This window comes from Falco biarmicus, chromosome 9 (genome assembly GCF_023638135.1).
Source record: "Falco biarmicus isolate bFalBia1 chromosome 9, bFalBia1.pri, whole genome shotgun sequence".
Taxonomy (NCBI): domain Eukaryota; kingdom Metazoa; phylum Chordata; class Aves; order Falconiformes; family Falconidae; genus Falco; species Falco biarmicus.
This window is the reverse complement of record NC_079296.1, coordinates 1024208-1044239: the sequence shown is the minus strand read 5'-3', so window position 1 is coordinate 1044239 and position 20032 is coordinate 1024208. Positions and strand designations below refer to the sequence as shown.

At 53.0% G+C, this 20032-nt stretch overlaps 3 protein-coding genes across 5 annotated transcripts in view; 2 read left to right on the top strand and 1 right to left on the bottom strand.

Annotated features, from left to right (window-relative positions):
• Positions 1 to 344: 344 nt before the first annotated feature.
• On the top strand, positions 345 to 14326 carry CUEDC2 (CUE domain containing 2). Of its 2 annotated transcripts, none has more exons than XM_056352295.1 (9): positions 345 to 439; positions 6979 to 7072; positions 7914 to 8057; positions 8383 to 8444; positions 9868 to 10001; positions 11114 to 11284; positions 11616 to 11677; positions 13348 to 13408; positions 13797 to 14326. In XM_056352295.1, the coding sequence occupies exons 2-9, from the start codon at positions 6999 to 7001 to the stop codon at positions 13941 to 13943; spliced, it is 855 nt and encodes a 284-aa protein (XP_056208270.1). In that variant the 5' UTR covers positions 345 to 439; positions 6979 to 6998; the 3' UTR covers positions 13944 to 14326. The 2 variants fall into 2 exon arrangements, with proteins under 2 accessions (XP_056208270.1, XP_056208269.1); XM_056352294.1 differs by having other exon boundaries at positions 370 to 591.
• Positions 12608 to 18993, bottom strand: FBXL15 (F-box and leucine rich repeat protein 15). Of its 2 annotated transcripts, none has more exons than XM_056352293.1 (4): positions 18947 to 18993; positions 17210 to 17460; positions 15967 to 16469; positions 12608 to 15598 (listed from the first exon to the last, which is right to left on the bottom strand). In XM_056352293.1, exons 2-4 carry the CDS (start codon positions 17390 to 17392, stop codon positions 15409 to 15411), a joined length of 876 nt encoding a protein of 291 aa, XP_056208268.1. In that variant the 5' UTR covers positions 17393 to 17460; positions 18947 to 18993; the 3' UTR covers positions 12608 to 15408. The 2 variants fall into 2 exon arrangements, with proteins under 2 accessions (XP_056208268.1, XP_056208267.1); XM_056352292.1 differs by lacking the exon at positions 18947 to 18993 and adding an exon at positions 18109 to 18527.
• The window catches only part of PSD (pleckstrin and Sec7 domain containing), a 47564-nt gene continuing 46156 nt past the window's right edge, over positions 18625 to 20032 (top strand). Inside the window, exon 1 of the mRNA XM_056352284.1 lies at positions 18625 to 18653. The gene's annotated coding sequence lies outside the window, so the exon portion shown is untranslated. The remainder of the gene's footprint in view (positions 18654 to 20032) is intronic.

Genomic DNA, 20032 nt, shown 5'->3' with positions numbered 1-20032 from the left:
GCAGGGAGAACCGCGCGTGATCTCTCTCAGGGTGGCTCTACAGAGTGCTGCCATGTTCCCGGACCTCGCAAAGACACTTTTGTACTACCAAGGCCGGGCACCCCGTGCCGCCTCTGAGTTCCTCTCTGCCTTTGCCGCCGGCGCTGCCCGGGGCCCCAGCTCGGACGCGGCTCGGAGCTCTCCAGGGCCCCCCGACACCGGGGAAGCACGTCGCCCCTCAGGCCTCCGCGGCGGAGAGGAAAAGCCGCCTCACGGCCGCTGCCCCAACAAAGATGGCGGCGGTGGGGTGTCCGCGCGCCAGCACGAAGCCGCTCTATCCGGCCGCGCGCCCTCCTCTATGCTTTGGCGGCGGGCGCGGCCACGTGACGCTTTGAACGGCGCCGCGCGGGACCTGCGCCGGGAGGGAGCGAGGCCGCGGCGGGGGCGCGCGGGCCATCAGGTGACCCCTGTCCTCCCCCGCACCCCGCCCTCCCCAGCGGGACCCCCGGGCGGGACCCCCAGCACCCCGGGCGGAGCGGCCTCTGGGGCCCTGCTGCCGGCGGGCTGCCAGGAGCCAGCCTGCGGCCAGCACCCCCGTCCCCGCCGCGGCCGGTGCGTGTGTGTGTCCACCCCGGGAGCGCGGGGGCCCGAGGACCCGGGCGGGGGGTTCGTTCCGGGGCGGGGGGCGCGGCAGCAGTGCCCGGGGAGCGGGCCGGCGGGGCAGGGACCGGGCTGTGCCCCCTGAGGAGCCCGGCTGGCGGGCAGCGGCCGGGCGCGGGCCCGGGCTGCCGGGGCGCGCTCTGTGCACGGCCCCTCAGCCCGCTGAGGTAATGCCCGGCCCCCGGTTGGGGCAGCCCCGGCCCCGCGGAAACACCTGACGCCGCGGCGCAGCGGGGACGAGCCGGTGAGGGTGGGCGCCGGCCGCCCCGCTCGCCAAGGGTCGGGGGCCGTGGGGCCGTGCCCCGGGCACGCAGAGGCGCGGCGGGGAGCCCGGCGCTCGCTCCCGGGCTGCATCCCTGCAGCCACCGGCAACAGGTTGTGCTTCGGAGGCCGCTGGTGCTGTTGCGGTGCTCGGGGATCACCCCAGGCCTCGCTACAGAAATTGCAGTTGCTGAGAAGCGTCCCAGCGCGGCAGCGACTTCGAACAGACAAGTACACTGCTCTCCCATCCAAGTTAGCCTTTCACGGGGCGCGTTTTGCCCCAAAGGATAAAGCTGTACCCTTTGCGTTGGGGGAAACAATCACCAATGACATAAAGCATAAAGATGCCAATATATATAGAGAGAATGATCCTGTTGTGCTCCCGCTCCGGCTAATTCAGCGTTCCTTTCCCGGGAAGGGCTGCCTGGTTTGTGGCTTGGGCCAGGCAGCCATAGGATGGGCCATCGACTTCTGCCAGCACTCAGCTGACTTTGTAAATGGGCTGTGAGCCAAGGTCCGGGCACGAGCAGTACTTCTCAGGCACGGGCCCGGGATGAGAGCAGTGCCCGAGTGCAGCCGTCCAGCATGGATCTCGGGGGGAGTGAAGGGGTCTGGCCACTGGCATTACTGTCTTCTATTACTGTAATGTAGTGGGTTAAGTTATTAACAAAAGCCTTATTTTAATGTTGGAGCATTAAGCAGTTAATTGTTTTAACGTGCACAGTGACCTCAGCCTTCTTTCCCACAGCAACCACACCATGAACGTCCTTTCAGGGACCTCTTTAGCAAGTAAAACAAAAAACGGGAGCCCTGGAATTACTGTCTGTAAGGTGTTGCTCAGCCTGGAAAGTTTTCTTTTAAGTCAGCAAGGTTTCAGGAAGTAAATTAGTTCAGTGGAATGTAGCCACAGCTTGCTCTCTGTCTTGCAGATTGGGCTTTTGAGAGATTTCCTCTGAGGCTGTATGTCACAGGCTGCCATGAGAGCTCCTTATATCCCAGGGGTCCCCACTTCCCCAAGCACAGGCAGAAGCACATGCACACAGAGTTGCATGAAACGTGTTTTGTGCTTTCTTGTAAGTTTTCAGAGACCATAGTGAACCATCCCTGTCCCGTTACTTACTTAAGAATAATTATTGAAACTTGAGCTAAAAGAACCTTCTCAAGGTATTTCAGTCAGTCCCTCAGCCAGATCAGATTTACCTAAACTTTCCTAACCTGTTCTGAGAAACATCCAAGGTCTAGAACACCCATTTCCTTCCACCTGCAGAAACCTCAAGTCATTGGTAGGCAAATTTATGGTCTCATAAAAGTTGATACACATCCAAATGGCAGTTCCTTTTAGCTCAGAAACATTTTCCTAAATTGCTCTCCTCAAGTCTGTCTTGTTAATATAAAGTCTACGGCAAAATCAATCATTCCCGTCCCATCACATTGACCATTTAAGGATGATTACTGAAATTTGAGTTGAAAGAGCCTTCGGAAATGATCCAGCTATATGCAAACGCTTCAGGTTTTCACCCCCTTTTTTTTTTTTTAAGGAAGGCAGATTCATATGAATTGTACAGAAAGACACCAACTTTTTTTGAATATAGCATAAATAGATATTTCAGACACAACATGGATAATGGTACTTTTAGAGGGGTATTATTTCAGCGGCTGTTTTACAAAAAAACCCAAACTAACATTAACATGTTAGGAAGGAAAATGCAAGGGTGACGGTAATTACTAGGATCTCAAGACAGACAGTAGGCTTGCGAACTGTTGAGCTGCCAGCCAAAGTATTTAGTATAGAAAATAAGTAATTTTCACATTCACATTTTGAGAACTGATACCACTTTTCTCTACCTAAGATGAGGAAATACGTATGCCATGTGATACCATGTGGATCAGGTAAGCACTCCTGATATGTCAAACCAATCTTGTCTTAATGAGATGACACGCAGTGCTCCACTGCTCTTTAATAATAAACCCCAGTGTTTAAAGACTGTCTGAAAAGTGACAGGGATTTCCAAGGCTTGACGGTCTCTTGTTCTGACAGTGCAAAACTGTGAGGCTCTAGCTGAGGGCAGAGCAATAGGAATACCATTTCTTGACCATATGTTTTAAAAAATAGGTTCTGTGCAACATGTTAAGTAGAGCCCACATTATAATGCAAACAAAAAATGCAGGATTTTCATAGATATGTTTGAAGCAGCTTGCAACTACTGAAGTGATATTAAAATCCATGTCGCAATTATGGCTGGAAGTTTAAAATGATGGTAACACCTTTTCAGCAAAATTGAGCTCTCAGGAGAATGATTTCTCCTGCCTTTGGGTTTTGGACTGTTCTGTGCATTATAAATCACTTTGCAAAACTGTGCACATAGGATAAGCCCTTCTAGTTAATCTTCCCCTTAACTACTGCAGGTTGCCGTTAGAAAAAATGTGGCATTTGAAGGTATAATGTATAAGGCGTTTTGGTGTCCTGAGTTAGGTAATTCTAAACTTGGCTGTGCAGGAAGGAATATACAGCAACATCAGCTTATTCCTTGAAGAATCCGTTTTTAAATGTTTGGACATAGGTTTTTGATCAGCTTCCTCTATTTCAAGAAAATAGCCGCCAAATCTGAAAGGCCAGAGGAACTTCAGAACTTGTCTTCACAAGCCTCATTTGGCAAAGACAGTTGCACACTGCAGTTCCCCTAGATGTTACGTTTTGTAATGGCCTGTTTACCAGGGAATAAAATCTCTTCCCTATGGCAATAAATGGTCAAATGCAAGTGCATTTGTCTCTCTGGTTTTGTAGGAGCAGAGATGGGTTCTTCAAGTGAAAGGCTGATGGCTGACCCTTGAAGAAATACTTGATTACCTAGCTGCTTTCTGTCCTTCCGTGTAAGACCATGTTTTTATCATTTGAAGGGTTTCCTTTTTTCTAAGACAGGCCAAAGGTGGCAGCTTGCCTTCTCTGGATGTAAACCTTAAATCTGAGTGTGCTAGTGGATGGATTTCTGTGAGATGCTAGAGAGAATTTATACCCAACGGTTGAAACCTGCTGCCTCTCTCCTCTCATAGACACAAGGAAATAGCTTTTGTTCAGATACAGCATGGTATCTCCATGGAAAAATACCTAACTATTTTCAGATGCTTCACACCAGCATTTCTTGTGGTTGTGAGAGGCTGGGGAATGGATTCAAGACCAGTTAGTGACTGGTTATAGCTATGATACTCCTGTTGCTGAATTATTTTTCTGCTGTGTTTCTCTTGTCCCAGTCTGACACTTGCCTTCAAGTGCCTTTGATTAAGGAGATGAGTGACATTGTCTGTTCTATTATCAGAATAAATTACCAGCAACTAATTTATGGACCTCACAAAAGTGCCTTTGACATGGTTAATTGTGCTCTGTTGTTCAGGTAATTGGGTTGTCAAGAAATGTTGCTTACTATATAGTTATCTCTTATAGAATATTGGCCTGTTTCATGGGAATGGACAAAATCTTTAGACTTCCAGTTCCCAAGTTGTCATGAGGACTGAGTAAGAAGGAAATAAGCATTATTCTTGAGAGTAGTGTCTGTAGCAAGAACATTTTGACTGCTATATGTTGACTGCTCATCCCTGGTTTCTGTAAGAAAGAAAATTAATTTTCTTCTACTTGCAAGTTCAGGGGACTTTGTGGTTGCCAGAATTTGCAGATTCAGCCTAAAATGGGGGGGGAAACATGATGCTTTGGACAGTATTCTTGCCAACAGTGAGATTCAGAATATTATAATTGGCTTTTTGATGTCTGAGAAGGCTAAAAGAAAGCTTGCCATTTTTTTCTGGGTATGTTGCAAAGATGAGAAGGATAAACTTGGTTCTGTCACACAGCTGGAGAACACAAAAAACACACAGAAACAACAAATGGGCAGCAGGAAGGTGTTTTTACATGTGGTGTTTTTTACAGCCAGCTTCCACACTTGACATATGCAAAAGTGAGAAAAATGCAAACAAAGGATCCTTGTGAGGCTGAAAAATAGAAGCAGCACAGGAGCTCAGGAGCTGCCTTTGGGTGTTTGTGTGAAGAGCTCCTACCTGAAAAAGTTTGGACTCTTGCTTTCCTTTATTGCTGTGAAATAGGAATTTTCTGTTTGAAATTACAGGAGGCAAAAAAATGTTCTAGCTTAAGACAGAAACAGCAAACAATCCTTTCTGATTATGCCTTCATCTGGCTGTTTCTACATGTGCTGTGTTTGAATACATGTATGTTGTCACATAGTGGTATGGCATTTTTAACTCATGTTCCTTTCTGCAGGTGAAAGGCATGTGTGAAGAAGGTTTGTTTTCTTTTTTAGTTACTGGACCTAGATCGGTGGGAGGGTTGGTACTAATAGTAGCTGCAGGAGAGTTTAGGTGATTTAGATGGCTTTTGTGTTTAGCTTTGAACACAGTGGAAATCGGGGCAGTTCTATGTGAGTGTATCTCGCTGTTCATGTCCCTGTGCTGCCCCAAGGGAATGGCACTTCCTGGGGATTCGATAAGAGATGGCCCTTCAGGTAGCAAAACCGGTATTTATTCAAAGCCCTGAAGAGTAGAAGAGCACAGACTGGGAATATTTGATGGAGAATTGCCTCAGGGAGATGCAATGTGAGATGCCATATACACAGCAGAGTACTTTTGTGTAACCTTGTGTCGCAGCTTTCTCCCTGAATATCGAGAGTCAAAACCCTGGAGCCTCAGTGTGACTGTAGCCCGAGGCAGGTCTGGCTGGCTTGAGTGTGCTCTGGCCAGCCACAGAGGAGCACACACGTGCTCATGGCTCCTGCAGTGGTGGCCAAGTGCAGCGCAGAGCAGAGCTTGAACAGGCCCCAAGGCTGCAGATCAACCTGCCAACAGGCTGCTGGGCTTTGGTTTTCTCTAGGTCCTGCAGGAGCGGTGCTGAGTGCCGTGGGGTGGTTTTGTTTATATCCTGCTAGCTCCCAAAGTCTCATCTTGGGAAATGCTAAACCTTCTTGATTCCCATGGGAACATGGGAATTGTCTCTCAGCAACCCACATGACTGCACCACAAGTTCTGTGTCAAACAGACTTGCTTGAGTCCTGGTGTGGTTGGAATGAGGGAGCTGCACTGGTGGGAGCATGGTGACCTTTGGAAGCTCTCTGGCCTGTGACCACATCAGTTTCCCTCTATGCAGAGCTAGTTTCCTTCCTCAGAAGAACTCAGTGCTTACACCAGGAGTTTGTCCACCCAGCAGCTTTGTAGACCTCAGGGGGAAGGAATGGTTAAGGAATGGCTTTTCTCTGCCCAATTCAGTCCAAGCCCAGTACTGACAGCTGAAGGAGGGCTGTGGGCAGCCCCACTCTGCCATTTCATCTGTAGGAGCTCTGTGATTCTTAGAACTCCCCTGAGTTTTGGGTTATCAAGTGCCCCTTGTTGCAGCTGCATCAACTGCAGAATAGCTCATTTACCAAGCACAACAACAAGCTCCTGTTTGGGCAGGATTCCACTGGTAGTCCGTGCCTGACCTGGAGACCTTTGATATTTTGGCTGGCAGACTTGTTGTCTGTGCCTTGCTTGGTATTTCCCTGTAAAATACGCTCTAGGTTGGCCTTTCCTTAGGAGTCATTGCCCTTCCTCCCACATGTTCCTGAGTCCAGGCATCACTGTGAATGCTCTTTGCTGGAAGGTCCACCCCTTTCTGCACTGAGCATGCAAACCCACTACGCGCTGCTTCCTTGCCAGACAACACAGCGTTCCAGCTTAGGAGGTGTCTCTGAGTTCCTACAGCTGGACACATCTGCGTTGCCAGTTTTGCTTCCTGGAGGGGACATTTTAAATGTACAGTACAGCTGCATACTGCCAGCATCAACACGAGCAGGAGAGGTGCAAGATACTGGGCTGCTTTGGGCTGGGATTTCCAGTGGATCCTCATATGGCTGCTTTTTGTGGCTATCTTTGCTTACTGTGACCCAGGGAGAACAAGATATATTAGAAGAGTTTGTGAACTGTTCTGATGGGAAGAGCACACTTACCTATATCATGCCTACCTTTTGATTTTGTAGATATTTTGATCTACTTCTTGCCTTTGAAGTGACATGGAGTTTTCTTTTTCCTGCTGTTTTTTAGAGAAAAAGGTTTAGAGAGACATGGAGCTTGAAAGAATCATTCGAGACACACTGACTTGCTTCATCCAGTCCCACATCCCTGCAGGAGACCTCAGGTATGTTGAGATAGGAAGACCTAATATCATTGTTCTAGCTTGCACTCTGCATTAATTGTTCCTCTGCACATTATACTGAACTCTAGCTTCGTGTTGCTTTTCCTTAAGTCAGACCTACGATGCAGGTAATTTGCACAGGCTCTGATGGGAATGCTTGAACAGCTGTCATTTAGCATTGCAGTCTAGCAATGTCATTTCTTTGACGACCAAGATGATTAATTTCCTGTCCAGTAATACACATTAGAATATGGGATTCCCTTCATTCCACAGTGTCCCCAAAGGGCTTTCTGAGCGGCATAATGCTCTATCAGGGCTCTCCCTGTTTTGAACTCTGCCTGCATGCAAGAGATATAGACACCTTGAAGCTGGAACACAGCAGCTGGTTTTGCTGCCAGTGGCAGCAGTGACACAAGTGTGGAGAGCGGCAAGCAGAGAACACTGCTTCCTATAGAAATTGCAACTTGACAGAATATGATGACCTCAGCTGAGACGCCAGTCAGCGTAGAAAAGTCAGGGTTTGAGCACCTGGAATATTCTGGTTAGCTCAGCTGAAGCATCTACAGGAGCACATCCTCTGGGCACACGCTGGGGCTTTCATTCAGTGCTGCCCAGGAATCGGGATGGCATGTAGTGTTTTATCCATAAATACTTCCCACTCAACCACTGACCACCTGCTACCTGGCTTTGCTGGTGGGATCTGCCCATAAGATACAGTCCCCACAGGTCCTTTTGCTCCGTAAGAAGGACACAAGGTTAGGGGAAATGGGGATCGAGAGAAGGAGAGAGAAAAAATGGGCCTGTTGACCCTGCTGCCAAGTCCTGTGTTCTCTCTTGTCTCCAGTGGGATGGATGATGTTTTCTTCTCTTATATCACGGGTGTCCTGGAGGAGCTGGGCTCACCAGAGTCCTCCGAGGAGACTTTTGACATGGACACCTTTGTGGAAATGATGGAGGCGTATATCCCTGGTTTTGCAAAAATCCACAGGTATGTGAATATCACTGCTTTGTATGTGCATGCCATGCACCGTGGGCCTGGACCTGAGCCCCTCAGTACCATTAAGTTCTTTTGTTATACCCAGCTGAAGAGAGATTAGTACCAAACCTGTGCCGTTATGATTAAGTCAGCCTTTGCCTGAATACACATATGCTAATCCCAGTATAGTTTGCAAGTAGGTCCTTGGCCATCTGAAATACCAGTTTGTTTTATTTGGCTTCCAATTAAACCTTGTCTTTCTATAAAGAGGTACCCAAGTAGGATAGGCTACTGCTTTTATTCCTCACACTAAGTATATAACTTCTGTCTCTTGCAGTGGGGATGTTTGTGAAATGATGTTCTCCCTCTCAGAAAGGCTTGGTGAAGCTCGCAACAAAGGTGAGTTACTCAGACAATTTCAGCACAAGAAAGTATATTCTGCACACTTTCAGTCTTAATATTTGGAGTTGAGTAATTTCATAGGATAAAATACAATTTTGTTTGCCACAGTTAGGATCTCATAAGGTAACCTGAATTGATTGACAATTTTTTTTAAAAATGTTTTAAAATATTTGGGGGTTTGGTATCAACACATGGGAGGTTTGCGTCATATGGAATACTGTCTAAGACATACTGGGGTGAAAAACACTTGATCAGTTCTCCAGACACCTCTGTTGAGATCGGATCCAGAGTAGTAACAAAGACATAGCAGATGCAGGGCTGCTTGTTGAAATTCTGCTGTAGGTTAATTCTGAAAGTGCAGATTTCTGCCTGCCTCTGATGGTCATCTGCCTAAGTGACACTATCACTGGGCAGCCCATGTCAGGTGCATCATCGAACAGAGAATCCAGCTGATCACATACATGTATCACTTCTAGACTCCGAGCATCCTCAAAGCTCACTTCCCATTCACCCATGAACCCTGGCACATGCAAAATGAGCAATGATGTGCTCTGGCCTGCAGGACTGCAGAAGACCACACTTATTCCAGTGGCACTTTTTAACCTCAGCATTTACAGATCAGATGGATTGCTATATTAATTATCCTCAAAGGTACTTCCCACTAAAGAACAGACAGGTGAAGTGCCTAGATATTAAACCTTGCAGGACACACCAGTCTGCATGTTGCTTATCTAGCAACATCACTGCTCTCTCACCAGAAGTCTACAGTGTAGAACAGACAGACCCGTCTTTTATCTTTCTTGAACCTGACAAAATCTACTGCTTTGCTCTGGTCCCCTGCATCCTACCCTTTGAGAATCCTGATGTAGTTGAAGTGTGGAAGGACAGCACTATCCGGTTTTAGAGAGGACAGAACAAAGGTGAAATGATTTTTCTTACAGAAAGAGCCTGTAAAGAGAGGTGCATCAGAGTAACCTGATCACAGGATGTGTTGGCTCACCTACAGGGCATCTTCCCAAATTTAAAATCAAAACCGCACCTTAGTTCAAAGTTAGAGCAAACACCAGGGAATTCTTGGAAATGTAACGAAAATACCTGAAGTATCCACAACCAAAGCACTAGAGGGCCGAGAACTGACAGGTAGAACTGAATTCACAAGCAGCCCGTGCCCTTTAAGGCCTGGCAGTGCAATGCTCAGGTACTCCAGCATGCACCAGCACAGCCTTCCTGCAGGTCAGTGGTGAGCAGAGCTGCAGCTGTGCCTACTGAGGGCAGGAGGAACAGTAGTACTTCCCAGTCTTGGCACTTGAGAAGCAGTTTGCTCTGGCAAACAATGCGCCAGCAGTCTAATGCCAACAGAAAGCACAGAGCTGCAGCCTTAGTGGGACTGTTCCTCAGGAGATATCACTATGTCTTTAAGAAAAACCTGGCCAAAAGGCTGTGGAAAGCAGGAGTGAATCACCCTCTGAAGACCTGACCAAGGGCCAGGAGCCTGGAGCTGGAGCCTGCAATGGGGAAAGGCTGTGCACACTAACAGACGGAGCCGGGTCCCAGGTATGAGCACCCCGCAGAGGAGCAGGAGCACTGGGGACAGTCACCTGGCACTAGGCTACCAGCACCGCCTGATGGCATTTTCTGGGTCTGGAAGGAACCACAGCATAGGCTGTGACACATCATCACTGGTGTCTGATCTGCACCATTGTATGGCCTGAACAAGACTGTCAGTAAGTGGAAAAAGAAAATGACATGCTGACAGAAGAGTATGAGCCATCACTCTGGCTCATCCTTTCCAGCCACTGGAGAGGATGAGCCAGAGCAGTGGTTGAGAGAACCTGTCCCAGTGCCCTCAGAGATCCCGCAGCAGAACTGTGGGGATGCCTCTGCAGCCCTAGCCGGGCTCTACCCAGCTTCACCCTGTTCTGCTGTCACTCCACAGTTTGAGCTGCATCACCTTTTCTCACCTGCTATCACACAGGATCTGCACAGGAAACGGTCACATCTGAGTGTCAGTCCCAAAGACGCCAGTCCCCGCCCTCTGTGACCTGTGCTGTGCACTTACTGAGCTGTACAACACCAAGTCATTGGCCCAGTGGTCCCGATCCTGCAGCACCACTTAGTATGACCCATGCTACAGGCATTGCAGCACCTAGCAGATCCCTGCTCCCATTCTGCTTGCTCTTTCTGCAGTGCTGATCTGATCTCTTCCTGCTGTGCAGTGCAGTCATTCCATGGCCACAGCCTTCTAGCAAATGCTGCTGCTGCACTTCTGCTGTAGCCACAGGCCACTGCTTAGCAGTCCCTTCCCTTTCTGATCAAAGCACACATCAGAAGGTGAGCGGTGTTCAGACATTCGCACCAGTGTCCAGAAAGCGCACTCCTAAGGAGATGCATAGTATGGCCAAACAGATGAGCCAGTTCACAGCAGCCCTACTTTAAAGAAAGTTGAAATACAGGGGGAGGAGATTAAGGAAGAGTGAGGCTTTGTCCTTGCAAAGATACAATACCCTGTTAGCTTCAGGAATGGGGTTTAGTCACGTTTGTAAGGAGAGCGAGCCTTCAGCTAAGGGCAATCTGAATTTCCTGACAATGCAAAACCAGAGAGGGTATTTTCAATAGCCCTTTCCTCACCATGTCCCCAGCTTACCTCTGTCTCTTGCTCCAACTAGGCAGGTGATGACTTGAAGGATGGGGTGGACCTGCTACTAGAGATGTTCCCAGCCTGTACCATGAGCCAGGCAGAGAAGGCACTCGCCATGGCCTTGGGGAACTTGGAGGAGGCAGTGCAGTTAATTGTGGAGGAGAAGGTGGAAACTGGCCCAGCAGGTGCGAGTGTGAAGGTACTGTACTCTGAGTTGGGTGGCAGCGGGACAAGGAATGGGGCAGAGCTTGGGGACACGCAGGTGTCCACTGTCTGCTGCAAGCAGAAGCTCTGACCACAAGAACTTTCTGTGCAGTGAGCCAGAGCAACAGCCCTTCTCCCTGCCTTGGCTGCCTGGGTACAGGCTGTGCCCACAGCTGAGCCAGCAACCCAGCAGAGCTGTGGCTGGCACTCCCCTCCCCACAGGGGCTGGGGTGCTCCACCAGCAGCTGGGCTCACTGAGCTAGCAGGGGCGTAACTGTATAGCCCATGTGTTGTGCTGCTCACGCACCCACCTTCTCTCCTCCCAGGAACTGACACGGCCCCGCAGAGCACCCAACCATGAGGAACTAAAACAGGTTATCCTACAGAAGTAAGTACCCAGTAGCAACAAACCCCTTATCCTGCTCACAATAAAGGAAGAGGTGGCAGTTTGGGGAAGGTCAAAATGGCAATGTGGTCTATGAAGAACTGGGGGTGTACAGTGCTTAGTAAGGATGCTATGAAGCTTATTTGGGTATAGCTGAACACATTTAAGTACAAATAACAATCATCAGGTGGGAAAAAAACCAACCAAACAAAACAGGTTTGGGTTTGTTTCAGAGCTCTGGCAAAGAAACAGGTTACCTGTACCAGCTGGGTCACAGCACTGGCTGTGTGTGAGGTTTCAGCCTCCTTACGGGTACAGTGTAAATCACAGTGCTGTCACCTGAGGTCCTGGTTAAAGGTTCAAGGCACAGGCACCATGCTGCAGCTCAGGTAACACATGGTGACTTGTCAAACTTGTCAAACTACAGCAACTCATTCATACCTCCAGCCTTGGAGACATTCCAAACAAGGCTAAAGATATCTTTAAGAGACTGCCTGTACAGTACAACACTGGGAAGATTAAATCTCAGTTTCTGGAGGTGTGAATTCAATGCATTTAAAGAAACCTCTCTGAAGTCCCCCTATGGACTTCATGGAAATGAAAGTGGCTTTATATTGGTTTACCTCCATTCATTTCCAAAAGCACTTAATTCTCAATAGGAGAACCCACACTGTGGTTTCATCGATCTGCTTTAAGATCTCGGCTTTCATGAGTATCCTCCTGTGGGCATGCAGATTCCACACAGCTATCCAGTCACATCTTTTCTACCACTTTACATCCTCCCCAGTGACAGAATAAACAGCTGATGAGCTAGGGAAGGTAAAACAAGGCAGAATGGCATCCAAGCAGAATTAGCAATCCCTGCCCTTGCCTGTCTCCCACACAGGCTTCTTTCAGAGTGACATGCAAGGGGACAAAAAAAGCGCCAGCTGCTAGTTGTTTCTGGGAACTTCACTTTAATGACACTTTGGCAACATCCTGTACTTTTAAACATCACTCAAGCACAGGTACAGAGAGCAGATCACCATAGCCGAAGATACACATGAGCAACTATACTAACTACTGAGGGAGAAGTCATGGTCAGCTGTGCTGTCTGCCTGCTAAACCAGCACCAAAGTCTCAAGAGCAGTAACTCAGCAGTACAGCAAGCAAGTGCTTGGGCCCTGATGTTTCAGTCACAAGGAATGAAGTAATGCTTTTATCAAGCTGCTTCCAGCACAGACCTGTTTTGTAGTCAAGCAGTAGGTGGGAGCATGAAAGGAACACCATCTCTTCAGGGCAGAAGCAGCCAGCTTGGTCCTGTAATCTCACTTCTGTCTCCTTTGGCTGCCATCACTTCAGCTGAGGAGCAAAGTTGCCCCAGTGGCACAGCACACCAGACCTCGGCACCTCTCTCAGTTCTATGGTGGCTATTGGCATTCTCGACAGCCCAAGATTTCAGTAACCTTCACATATGGCCAAGGATGCTATTCGAGGAGAATCCTGCTGGATTCTCACCAGAAGGATGACACACTTCTTGCCCATTGAGGGGAATGTTAAGTGCTCCTATCTGCAGTCTAGGGAAGTAGGACACATGGCACAGCCACAAACCAGCGAGGGGAGAAAGGACATAGGCTGTGAACAGCCCCAGGTGATGACGTTAGAGCATTCACTAAATGCTGCTTGTGTTTCAGATACATGATGGTGGATAGCGCAGATGATCAGAAAACACATCGGCCAGCTCCACCCAAAGAGGTAAGAGCAGTCCCAGCTCACCAGGAGTTTGAATGTCCTTTGGCTAGAAGGTTTAAAAAACAGTCTGCAAGTCCAAAGAGCAATGGGACAGGCCAAAGGCAGGTCCATTGACAGAGCCTGCTAGTCAGCAGAGAGGGAAGTTTAGCTTAGCTAAGGTGCTGCAGGGTCTATCAGTTCCTGCCATTCATGACTAGCATGGCTCCTGCTCCTCCATCAGTCAGCTTCCTTCCCAGTTTTGGCCAATTCCCAACATAAATAGTGGGTAAAGCAGCCCATCCCAATCTTCTGCACCTGCCCCCCCAAAGCACAGCTCTGCTTCTGCTCATCCCTTGCCTTCCCTAATAGTGTGGCTGTCCATCCACTTGGTGTTAATGTCCTTACTCTCCAGGCTCCCAAGAAGTTGATCCGCTATATTGATAACCAGGTGGTGAGTACAAAGGGAGAGAGGTACAAAGACATCAAGAAGCCGGAGAGTGAGGAGATGAAGAGAACCTACATCAGCCTCAAACCAGCCAGGAAGTACAAGTTCCACTGACAGCCTGGTCCTCCTGCTCTTCAGCCCCCACCTTGCCAGCCAGGCACAGCAGGATGGACACGTGGCACTAGGGATGAGGCGGCAACTCCACCTGCCACTAACTGGAACTAACCTGGGAGCCAGGACACTGCTTTCAGCTTCCTCAACTAACCCGGCTGATGAGGAGACTTCTCTCCTTGTGTAGCTGTCCCTCTGCCCCCAGGGGCACACCACAGTGGCTCTCCAGGGCCCGGGCATTCTCCGCTATTCCTTGCATGGGACATTTTTAGGTCTAAGATGTGGCTTGTGCTTTTGCAGCAAGCTTTTTACAAGTCAATATGCACTGTTGCTTTAAACTGAGTGCCAGTGTTAATAAAGATGATGTGAGTTGGTGTGTAGTTCAATCAGAGCATGCACATGCTTTACAGACACCACCTCAAATCACTCCTGGGGCCAAAGATAGGAGCAGGGTCATCCTTTCTTCCCCTAATTACTCTCTTCATCTTGTTCACCGCAAGATGTGGCTGCTGTTTGGTTAACCACCTAACGGATACAAGGGCTGAGGCTGCACTCCAGACCAGAGCTAGGCTCTCCCTGCCCACGCAACCTGGAGCACTCAAACTCAGCTGACAGCATGGCCAAGGCTCCTGCCGTTTCACAGAGCTGTTGAGTGCCAAAGCTCCAGCCACGCAACATGGGGCAGGATACAGTAGCAGGCCTGGGCGCTACTGAAACGTTAAGTCAGAAGCTGGAAGAAACAAATGGCAATGACCAACTGCTTTCAGTGACAGCACAGCTTGGTTTGGTGTTTTTCTGTCAGTGAAACTGCAGTTAGGAGCACGTTCTCCCTGAAAACAGCTCCCACCTTGCACCAACCTAAACCTGTGCCCTAGGGCTAGCCAGACACACCGCCTGTGCCAGGGCTGTGCCAGCCCTTTGGTGCCAGGCTGGCTGCGGCCACGGGCTGGAGCTGAGCTTGCTCTGCCCTCCTGGAGCCCAGAGGGGCCTGCCCTCTGCCAAGAGGAAGGCTGGCAGCTTTTCTTCTCTCTGCTCCAGCTGGCCTGGTTTGTTCCACAGCTCTGCTGGCATGCCCTGCACACCCACCCCGGGGGACAGTCCCCATCCAACACTCTCCTGCTCTCTGGACAGCTGCCGCTTAGAGATTTAAAATACAACAAATAATAAATCCTGTCTATTAGCTGGCCTGGCCAAGGCCTGTTCAGCACCATGGTGTTCCTGCAAGTCACTAGCTCGCTCTCCATGCTACTGCAGAGGGAGTAACTTTCCCCAGAGGCACCAACGAAGCCCACTCACGAACACCCAGCGGCTGCTAAACAGCCTCAGAGGAAAAAGAGTGAGCCCCACTCGGGCCAGCCTTGCCAACGGGACCAACCTCTCCCTCTGCACATCTCCACAGCAGCCAGTTCCGGCATCCTCCCAGGATCCCAGCATCGCTCAGTCCCCCCCCTCCCCAGCAGCAGCAGTTCTAGATCTGGAGGTTGATGAAAGGGGCAAAGCCAACCACATCCTGCAGGAGAACGAGAGCCCTCTGCAGCGGAGGCTCCACATCCAGCTCCACCCCACGGCTTCGCAGAATGCTCAGGCTGGACTCGGCCACGTTGTGGCAATGCTTCACCTTCAGCGAGCGCAGCTTGGGACAGTACTCGGCCAGGACTCTGCCAAGAAAGAGAGCACATGCAGGTTGCAAGCCGGGACTCCTTAAATGCACCACTCACTCCCTTCTCTACTCCCAGCAGCCCAGCAGAACTGCCAGACATGCACCATCCTTTGGGAGCCACACTTGGCTGATCAGAGAGAAACCCAAGGGACATGGTCAGATCCCAGACCTACCCTCCATGACATACTGGGAAATCTGCTGTTAGCAGCACACAGTGCCTCTCCCACAGGGCCCGCTCATGGCTTCTGCCCCAGACCGAGCTCTCATTGCTTTCAGCATGCTTTCAGCATGCAAGAGATCTGACTTTTCCTCTCTCCACTCCAGACACCTGCCATCACCACCGTGGCTCCCCCCATTGCTCAGTACCTGATGGAGTCACTCTTGACTCGCAGACATCCTGTGAGGTCCAGGTGCTCCAGCTCAGGGCAGGACTTGGCAATCTCCTCGACTGCCACGTCACCCACGTTGGCATTGACAGCCAGTGACAGAGACTTGAGCCTGCTGCACTTCTGCACCAGATAGCAGATAGCCTCGTCCTTCAGCTGGCGACAGGCTGTCAGGTCCACAGCCTCCAGCGCCTTGCAGTGGTCAGCCAGGCTGCGCAGGGACAGGCTGTCCACCCACTCGCAGTGAGCCAGGGAGAGCCGGCGCAGGTTGGGGCAGCTCAGCGAAATGGCCACCAGCGCATGGCGGCTAAGCTGGGCACAGCCCTTCAGCTGGATCTGGTGCAGGTGGTGGTTCTGCCCGATGACCGGGAGCAGCTCCCTGTCCGTCAGCCAGTCGGAGCAGTTCTGGAGCACCAGCTGCTGCAGTACTTCGTTGTCCTTCAGCAGATTAACGAAAGCAGCTCGAGGGATGGCAGGTCCAATCTGTGTGGGGAACCCAGAAAGAATGAGGCATCCCCCAGGGTTTCAGGTCAGCATGATCCTCACCAAAGACTCTCTCCTGTCTGCTCTTCCGCTGTGACAGGGGTGACCAAAGCTGCCCCCTCTCCTCATCCCAGGGCAAATCCCACCATGAGGCTCTCCTCCCCTTGTGCCAAGGCTACTGCCACAAGATAGAAGGTGCTCTGCTTTCTCCATCCCCCATCATCACACTTGCATTTTTATATATATATATACACCCCCATGATTAGCTCCACACCTCTGCTCTCTAAACACTCTGTCTCCTCACAGAACAGCAGCTACTCCTGCCTTTCAAGTCCCAGGCTGTGTCTCTCAGGGCTAGCACAAGCCTTCCCTGAAGAGAGTTATCTCCCATCAGATGCACCCTATTGCACAGCCTCCCTGAGGATCAACAGGCTGTGCCACCCTGAAGCTGGCTTGTGTTTCTGCCAGCCAGTGCCTCAGAATGGCCTGGGTGGAGCTTCCAGGCTCACTCCTCCCAATGCCTCTTGCTAAAGACACTGGCATTGCTGGGCCCTGAATCACCACCTCTCCTCCCCAAGCCCATCTGTCCAGTCTGACACGCAAGCCATTAACCCAAGCTCCTGAGCAGAAACTGGCCTCCTTGCCAGGGATTTCTTCTCCCCACACAGTCTGACGCTCCCCTGTTAGCTCCAGAGCAGCAGGACACCTGTGTCTCCCCCAGCCTCAGAGCCACCCAATACCTGGCTTGAGTCAAAGCAGCGCATATTGGCCAGGTACAGCTGGATGAGAGACTGGAAGGACTTGCTGACCCTCTGCAGGCTCAGGAGCTGCTGCAGCGGTAGGTGACAGAGGATATGTGGAACCAAGATGTCTTCCCAGGGCAGGTCCAGGAGGCATCCCCTGGAGGGGGTCAAACTCATCATCAGACGCCAGGGAGCCAGGCTGCGGTGGGAGCCAGGCTAGATCACCTCACGCGTGCTGCTGGGTGCCTCTAGGATGAGCAGACAGACATACAGACTCAGTGACATCTCCCACAGCCAGCCCACAGCGTAAAACCAACCCTCGGCCAGCCGTCAGCGGGGCACGCGCCCGCCTGTCACCCGTGTCACCTCCCGCCCAGCCTGGCACCTTCACTGCTCGGGCACCCAAGCCCGCCCGCCCGCAGTGCCCTTCAGGAGAGCTAGGGGGGTGCGGGGGATGCCACCAGCTGCTTCGGGAACCCGTGTGCCCCCGGGCAGCAGCAAGGGGGCTGCGGCACCACCCCGCCTGGCGGCTGCCCCTGCGCCCCGCGCCGGCCGCTCGGGCACCCTGCGAGGGAGGCGGGCAGCGGCCAGGCTCCGCGCCCGCCCAGCGAGGGGTCTCCCCCCGAGGAGCAGCATCCCCGCGGAGACGAGGGGAAGGGCAGCGCCGAGGGTCCGCGGCGGCTGAGGGCTGCAGGACCCGCAGCTAAGGCGAGGGGGGGGGGGGGCGGGGCTCGCCCGCGGCCGTGCCTCCCCCAGGCCCGGCTCCCGGGCCCGGCTCCCGGTCTGCCCCCCCGCCGCGGGAGACCCGCCAGGACCCACGCCAGGACCCACGCCATCCCCCCGCCGCCGGGCGCCACGACGAGGCGCCAGCCCTGCCCCAGCCACCGGCCCGGTACCTGCCTCCCTGCCGGGCCGCTCCATACCGCCAGCCCCGCCCCCGGCGTCCAGGTGTGACGTCACGCCGGCGGGCGGAAGTGCGCATGCCCCCGGCCCCGCCCCGCCGGCGGCGCGTAGCCTAGCAGCAGGGCCCGGCCGAGGGCGGCACCGGGAGCCTTCAGACAGCGGCGGCCCTCGGGGCGGCAGGGGAGCGCTCGGCCCTGCCAGGCCGGGGCGGCGGGCGGAAGAGAGCGGCTCCGGCCCTGCGGGCGAGCCAGCGGCACCCGGCGGCCGCAGCCCCGGCCGATGTCCCAGCGGGCTCGGTAGCGCCGCTCCCCGTGCGCACCGCTCGTCCCCGTTCCCCAGTTAGCCCAGGTCCCCGGCGCACAGCAGTTTTCTGGCGCACCCTGGCCGCTCCAGCCCCAGGCTGGCCAGCCCCCCGGTGCGCTCCGGTCCCGGCGCGCCCCGACTGTCCCGTCCCGCGGCGGGCGGCTCCGCGCATGCGCGGCGGCGCTGTCCGTTCAGCACCACGCGGAGCCGGGACTGCCGCGACCCGCCGCTGCCGGTGAGCGACGGCCCCGCCAGACACCCCACCCCCACCCCGCCCGCGGGAACCGAGGAACCCCCGGGAAAGGCCAGACCCCGCTTCTCACGCTTCTCACGGCACCCCCGCCGGGCCCCGCTCCTCCGCCAGTACGGGGCTGTCCCCCGCCCGGGCCTGGGACGAGACGGGTGCTGTCCGCCCACGGCCCACCGCCCCCAGGCAGCATCCCCCCACCCTGCCAACCAGCCCCTCGCGCTTCGTTCCCTCTCCGGTGACCCCGCAGCCCCGGGGAGCGAGCGGGGCCTGTCCCTTACCGGCAGCCCCCGCGGAGAAGAGGCCCGGGGGCCCGGGCTCCTGCCGGCGCCGTTGCCATAACGACTGCGCAGAAACAGACGCTGCTTTCCGCGCTGCCGGGCCTCGGGGCGGGCCCCTCCCCGCCGGTACCGGAGGAGCGACCCCATTCCTGGGGGGAGCGGAGCCCGGCCACCTTGTGCAGTGTGGAGCTGCTGGCGGCAGGTGCCGCACAAGGATCCACCTGGCAAAAGAGCAGGGCCCGCATACGGTGAAAGAGTCCCTGATTCATGGAAAGCAATGACCTGTCTGCGCACTGGGCTGCTCGTTCGCCCCAGTGCAGAGGCTGGCTTGGGGAAAGGTCGTTTTACCCCCGGGCCGGTCCTCTGGGGCAGCCGCCCGCACTACCTGCCTGCCACTGGGCCTGTGGCACCTGCCCCCGCAGGGTCCCGGAGGCCCCCCGGGTTAGCGCAGTGCTTTTCCCATTTACAGAAGGGCAAGTGAGGCAGGGATTTTCAGCTTTCTAAAGGAGCTGAGAATATCCCCACCATGGCCTGGGACAGCCCTTCCTTCCCCCACAGCGGGGGCACAGAACACTGTCAGTGCTGACCCTGCTTCTAGGCCAGGAGGGCTCACTCTGCCTTCAGCAGGTTTCAGCCCTGTGCTCGCTCTGATCTTGAGGTCCTGCTGTGAAATAGAAGTGTGGCATCTGGCCAGGAGTCCCCTAATATTGCTCCTATAAGTGAACAACTGCGACTGAAGCTGGCTACAAGGAGGCTTTATGGAATAGTGATCTGGAAAGGAGTTGAGGGAGTGCCAGCGAGCAAGGGAGTGCAATGCTCAATTACATCTGGCCTTCGTTGAAGGCTCTCTGTGCCAAGAGAGGCCTGGCTGGGAGTCTCCAGCTCCTGCTGAGTCCCTGCTCAGAGGAGCCGTCTTGTGGATTGCTCATTATCCTTCACAAGCAACACGTGTGCCGGACTGGCAAGTAGGACCTGCTCTGCTCCCACACCAACCTCTGTTTATGTTTTTTATTTCATCCGATGGAGCAGGGCTGGCTGAGTTGCTTCCTGGGAGCCTGCCAGCAGCAGGGCTCAGAGGAGGGCCGA